This window comes from Callorhinus ursinus, unplaced genomic scaffold (genome assembly GCF_003265705.2).
Source record: "Callorhinus ursinus isolate GAN/ISIS: 27379988/994484 unplaced genomic scaffold, GSC_fseal_2.0 scaffold2, whole genome shotgun sequence".
NCBI lineage: Eukaryota > Metazoa > Chordata > Mammalia > Carnivora > Otariidae > Callorhinus > Callorhinus ursinus.
In genome coordinates, this window is record NW_027397064.1 from 27,879,541 (window position 1) to 27,885,507 (window position 5,967).

At 42.1% G+C, this 5,967-nt stretch overlaps 1 protein-coding gene across 1 annotated transcript; it reads right to left on the minus strand.

Annotated features, from left to right (window-relative positions):
- Positions 1-1,108: 1,108 nt before the first annotated feature.
- Positions 1,109-3,329, minus strand: LOC112839708 (heat shock cognate 71 kDa protein-like). The gene has a single exon (XM_073879536.1). It carries the CDS (start codon positions 3,284-3,286, stop codon positions 1,346-1,348), a length of 1,941 nt encoding a protein of 646 aa, XP_073735637.1. The 5' UTR covers positions 3,287-3,329; the 3' UTR covers positions 1,109-1,345.
- Positions 3,330-5,967: the final 2,638 nt, after the last annotated feature.

Here is a 5,967-nt window from a genome sequence, read left to right on the forward strand (position 1 = left end):
AGTGAGCCCAGGAGTGGGCTCTCAGCTCGGGGTTGCCATAAACCATGAACCGAGGCCTGCTCGGGCAATTGCTCTTCAAGCAGGGGCCCAATAAGCAGCAGAACCTGGGGAGTCCCTCCTCCTTCCTCTGGGAGGAGCTGTGTGGGTGCATGCAGGATCCAGCAACTGCTCCTGGAGCGGGGCCCTAGGAAGTGGCAGTATCCCAGCAAGACCCCCTCCCAGGAAGGAGGGTCATGGGGGCCCACCGCAGGAGTCTGCAGGGTGTGGAGACTCGAAGCAGGCACATATCTGAGATAGAAATGCTGAGACACAGGCTGAGCGAGCATGGAGTGCAGATGGAGACCAGGGAGACAGGAGTGATCGGCTGCTTTTCCCTGAGTGTGCACTGAAGGGTCGGGGATGGGAGCTCTTGGCTCCGGGGCTGGAGATTGGGAGGCCACCATTTTCATTCTCATCCTCTAAAGCTGCGAGGAAAGCCTTCACGGAACAAAAGCCACATAGAGCAATCCCAGAGCAGATTACTTAGCCTGGCCCCCTGGCAAGGATGGTGCAATCCAACAGGGGCAAAGACACCTGAGAATCAGCACACCAGGCCCCTCCCCCAGAAGATCAGCAAGAACATCCAGCTAAAACCAAGTTTACTGATCACACAGAACTGCAAAACTCTAGGGCTAGGGGAAAATAGTATATAGAATTCACTGTTGTTGTTTTTTTTCCATGAAACCTTAGTCTTTCAATTTTAATTTTTTTCTCTTTCCTTTTCAACCAATTTTTTATTTTATCAACTCTTTTAAGTCTTTTTTAATATTCATTTTTACAGTTACATTCTATCCTTTCATCATATTTAATTTTATTTTTGTGCATATATGTTTTTCTTCCTTTACAATTTTGGGATCTAGTTTTCTATCAAACAGCCCAAAATACACACAGGATCCAGTGTATTCCTGCTCTGTTCTGTTCACCTGTCTGATTATATTCTCTCTCTCTCTCTCTCTTTTTTTTTTAATTTTTATTTGTTTTTCGGTTTCGGGTCTATTCTGATTTGTCTAGAGTATATTTCTCTGGGGTCATTGTTGCCATTTTAGTATTTTGTTCTTTTTTTTTTATGGTGCCAATTAAATACCATTTTATTTAAGACATTGCATTTTCCACTTAACAATAACAGTGCTTATAAAGTGCAATGTTCATTTCCTTTCCCTGTGCACGTATTTCATATTCAAGTATCAAGAATGCCCAGTTTATTTATACTATAGCAGCTCAACATTAAAACTGCCATGGAATTTGCTACAAATTTGGGTCTTTCGAATATTTTGTGGAACAATGCTAGACCTATTCTCAGGTTGACTTAATCAACCTCTTCGATGGTGGGTCCAGAGGAGGCACCACCAGATGGAGGAGCTCCACCACCAGGGAAGCCTCCAGGCATTCCTCCTGGCATGCCCCCTGCACTCTGGTACAGTTTGGTAATGATAGGATTGCAGACTTTCTCCAGCTCTTTCTGCTGGTGTTCAAATTCTTCCTTCTCTGCAGTCTGGTTCTTATCAAGCCAATTGATGATTTCATTGCACTTGTCAAGAATCTTCTGTTTGTCCTCATCATTGATCTTGCCCTGAAGTTTTTCATCTTCAACAGTTGCTTTCATGTTGAATGCATAAGACTCAAGTGAATTCTTGGAAGACACCTTGTCCCGCTGTTTCTCATCTTCAGCTTTGTACTTCTCAGCTTCCTGGACCATGCGCTCAATGTCTTCCTTGCTCAAGCGGCCCTTGTCATTAGTGATGGTGATCTTGTTCTCTTTCCCTGTGCTCTTATCCACAGCAGAGACGTTGAGGATACCATTAGCATCAATATCAAAAGTGACTTCAATCTGAGGAACGCCACGAGGGGCAGGAGGGATGCCTGTGAGTTCGAACTTGCCAAGTACGTTGTTATCCTTGGTCATGGCACGCTCCCCTTCATACACCTGAATGAGCACACCAGGCTGGTTGTCAGAGTAGGTAGTGAAGGTCTGTGTCTGTTTGGTAGGAATAGTAGTATTACGCTTGATAAGAACAGTCATGATTCCTCCAGCAGTTTCAATGCCAAGAGAAAGTGGAGTGACATCCAACAGCAGCAAATCTTGAACATTTTCAGATTTGTCTCCAGAAAGGATGGCTGCCTGGACAGCTGCACCGTAAGCAACAGCCTCATCAGGGTTGATGCTCTTATTCAGTTCTTTCCCGTTGAAGAAATCTTGTAGAAGGTTCTGAATCTTGGGGATACGGGTAGAACCACCCACCAGCACAATATCGTGGATTTGAGACTTGTCTAGTTTGGCATCCTGAAGGGCTTTCTCTACAGGGTCCAGGGTGCCACGGAACAGATAAGCATTTAATTCTTCAAACCGGGCACGAGTAATAGAGGTATAGAAGTCGATTCCTTCATATAGAGAATCAATCTCAATAGTGGCCTGCATGCTGGAAGAAAGTGTGCGCTTAGCACGTTCACAAGCAGTACGGAGACGACGAACTGCCCTCTTGTTTTCACTGATGTCCTTCTTATGTTTGCGCTTGAACTCTGCAATAAAATGGTTGACCATCCTGTTGTCAAAGTCTTCTCCACCTAAGTGGGTGTCTCCGGCTGTGGATTTGACCTCAAAGATCCCATCTTCAATAGTAAGGATTGACACATCAAAAGTGCCACCTCCCAAGTCAAAGATCAGCACATTCCTTTCAGCACCAACCTTCTTGTCTAAGCCATAAGCAATAGCAGCAGCAGTTGGCTCGTTGATGATTCGAAGTACATTGAGACCAGCAATAGTTCCAGCATCTTTGGTAGCCTGACGCTGAGAGTCATTGAAGTATGCAGGTACCGTGACAACTGCATTGGTAACAGTCTTCCCAAGGTAGGCCTCTGCAATTTCCTTCATCTTCGTCAAAACCACAGAGGACACCTCCTCTGGATAGAAACTTTTTGTCTCTCCCTTGTATTCTACTTGGACCTTAGGCCTACCAGCATCATTCACCACCATAAAAGGCCAATGCTTCATATCAGATTGGACAACAGCATCATCAAATCTACGTCCAGTCAGGCGCTTGGCATCAAAAACTGTGTTGGTGGGGTTCATCGCAACTTGATTCTTTGCAGCATCACCGATCAATCGTTCTGTGTCAGTGAAGGCGACATAACTTGGAGTGGTTCGGTTTCCCTGATCATTGGCAATTATTTCCACTTTCCCGTGTTGGAAGACACCCACGCAAGAGTAAGTGGTGCCAAGATCAATGCCAACCGCAGGTCCCTTAGACATGTTTGCTTCTGTGTGGGCCTGGCTCGGCTTGAGAAGAATTCAGAGGTCTCAGTATTTTGTTCTTTTGTTCATCTATTCTTCTCTGGGCAGAATGACAAGACAGAAAAACTCACTTCAAAAAAGAGAACAAGAGTCAGTACTGACTACCAGAGACCTAATCAATATGGATATAAGTAAGATCTCAGAACCAGAGTTCAGAATAACAATTATAAAGATAGTAGATGGGCTTGAAAAAAGCATAGAAGACACTAGAGAATCCCTTTCTGGAGAAATAAAAAGAACTAAAATCTAATCAAAATCAAAATCGAAATCAAAAAGGCTATGAATGAGATGCAATAAAAAATGGAGGTTCTAACTGCTATCCTCTAACTGAGAATGAATGAGGCAGAGGAGAGAACTAGAAAACAAAATGATGGAGAATAAAGAAGCTGAGGAAAAGAGAAATAAACAACTACTGGATCACAAGGAGAAAATTGGAGAGATAAGTGATACCATAAAGTAGAACAATTTTAAAATAGAAGAAGAGGAAGGCAAAGGGGCGGAGGGCAGGGGGCAGAAGATAAAATGGAGCAAATTATAGCAGAGAACTTCCCTAATCTGGGGAAGGAAACAGGCATTCAAGTCCTGGGCTGCAAGGGTGGCTTAACATCCTCAAATCAATCAATGTGATATACTACATTAATAAAAGAAAGGACAAGAACCCTATGATTCTCACAATACATGCAGAAAAAGCATTTGATAAAGCACAGCATCCTTTCTTGATTAAAACTCTTCACAGTGTAGGGATATAGGGAACATACCTCAATTATCATAAAAGTCATATACAGAAAGTCCATAGCAAATATCATTCCTAATGGGGAAAAACTGAGAGTTTTTCCTCTAAGGTCAGGAACATGACAGGGATGTCCACTATCACTAGTACTAGAAGTCCTAGTCCCAGAAATCAGACAACAAAAGAAATAAAAGGCATCCAAATCAGCAAAGAATAAGTCAAACTCTCACTCTTTGCGGATGACATGATACTCTGTGGAAAACCCAAAAGACTCCACCCCAAAATTGCTTGAACTCATACAGGAATTCAGCAATGTGGCAGGATATAAAATCAGTGCACAGAAATCAGTGGCATTTCTATACACTAACAATGAGACAGAAGAAAGAGAAATTAAGGAGTCAATCCCATTTACAATTGCACCCCAAACCATAAGATACATAGGAATAAACCTAACGAGAGGCAAAGGATCTGTACTCAGAAAACTAGAGAACATTCATGAAAGAAATTGAGGAAGACACAAAGAAATGGAAAAACATTCCATGCTCATGGATTAGAAGAACAAATATTGTTTAAATGTCTATGCTACCTAGAGCAATCTACACATTCAGTGCAATCCCTATCAAAATACCATCAACTTTTTTCACAGAGCTGGAACAAATAATCCTAAAATTTGTATGGAACCAAAAAGGACCCCGAATAGTCAAAGGAATGTTGAAAAAGAAAACCAAAGCTGGTGGCATCACAATTCCGGACTTCAAATTCTATTATAAAGCTGTAATCATCAAGACAATATGGTACTGGCACAAAAACATACACATAGATCAATGGAACAGAATAGAGAACCCAGAAATGGACCCTCAACCCTATGGTCACCTAATCTTCAACAAAGCAAGAAAAAATATCCAATGGAAGAAAGACAGTCTCTTCAACAAATGGTGTTGGGAAAATTGGATAGCCACATGCAGAAGAATGAAACCGGACCATTTCCTTACACCACACACAAAAATAGACTCAAAATGGATGAAAGACCTAAATGTGAGACAGGAACCCATCAAAATCCTTGAAGGGAACACAGGCAACAACCTCTGTAACCTCGGCCACAGCAACTTCTTGCTAGACACGTCTGTAAAGACAAGTGAAACAAAGGCAAAAATGAACTATTGGGACTTCAACAAGATAAGAAGCTTTTGCACAGCCAAGGAAACAATCGGCAAAACCAAAAGACAACCGACAGAATGGGAGAAGATACTTGCAAATGACATATCAAATAAAGGGCTGGTATCCAAAATCTATAAAGAATTTATCAAACTCAACACCCAAAGAACAAATAATCCAATCAAGATATGGGCAGAAGACATGAACAGACATTTCTGCAAAGAAGACATCCAAATGGCCAACAAACACATGACAAAATGCTGAACATCACTTGGCATCAGGGAAATACAATCAAAACCACGATGAGATACCACCTCACACCAGTCAGAATGGCTAAAATTAACAAATCAGGAAACGACAGATGTTGGAAAGAATGTGGAGAAAGGGGAACCCTCCTACATTGTTGGTGGTAATGCAAGCTGGTGCAGCCGCTCTGGAAAACAGTATGGAGGTTCCTCAAAAAATTGGAAATAGAGCTACCCTATGACCCAGCAATTGCACTACTGGGTTTTTACCCCAAAGATACAAATGTAGTGATCCGAAGGGGTACGTGCACCCCAGTGTTTATAACAGCAATGTCCACAATACCCAAACTATGGAAAGAGCCAAGACGTCCATCAACAGATGAATGAATAAAGAATATTATGCAGCCATCAAAAAAAAAAAACAACGAAATCTTGCCATTTGCAATGACGTGGATGGAACTAGAGGGTATTACGCTAAGTGAAATAAGTCAATCAGAGAAAGACAAGTA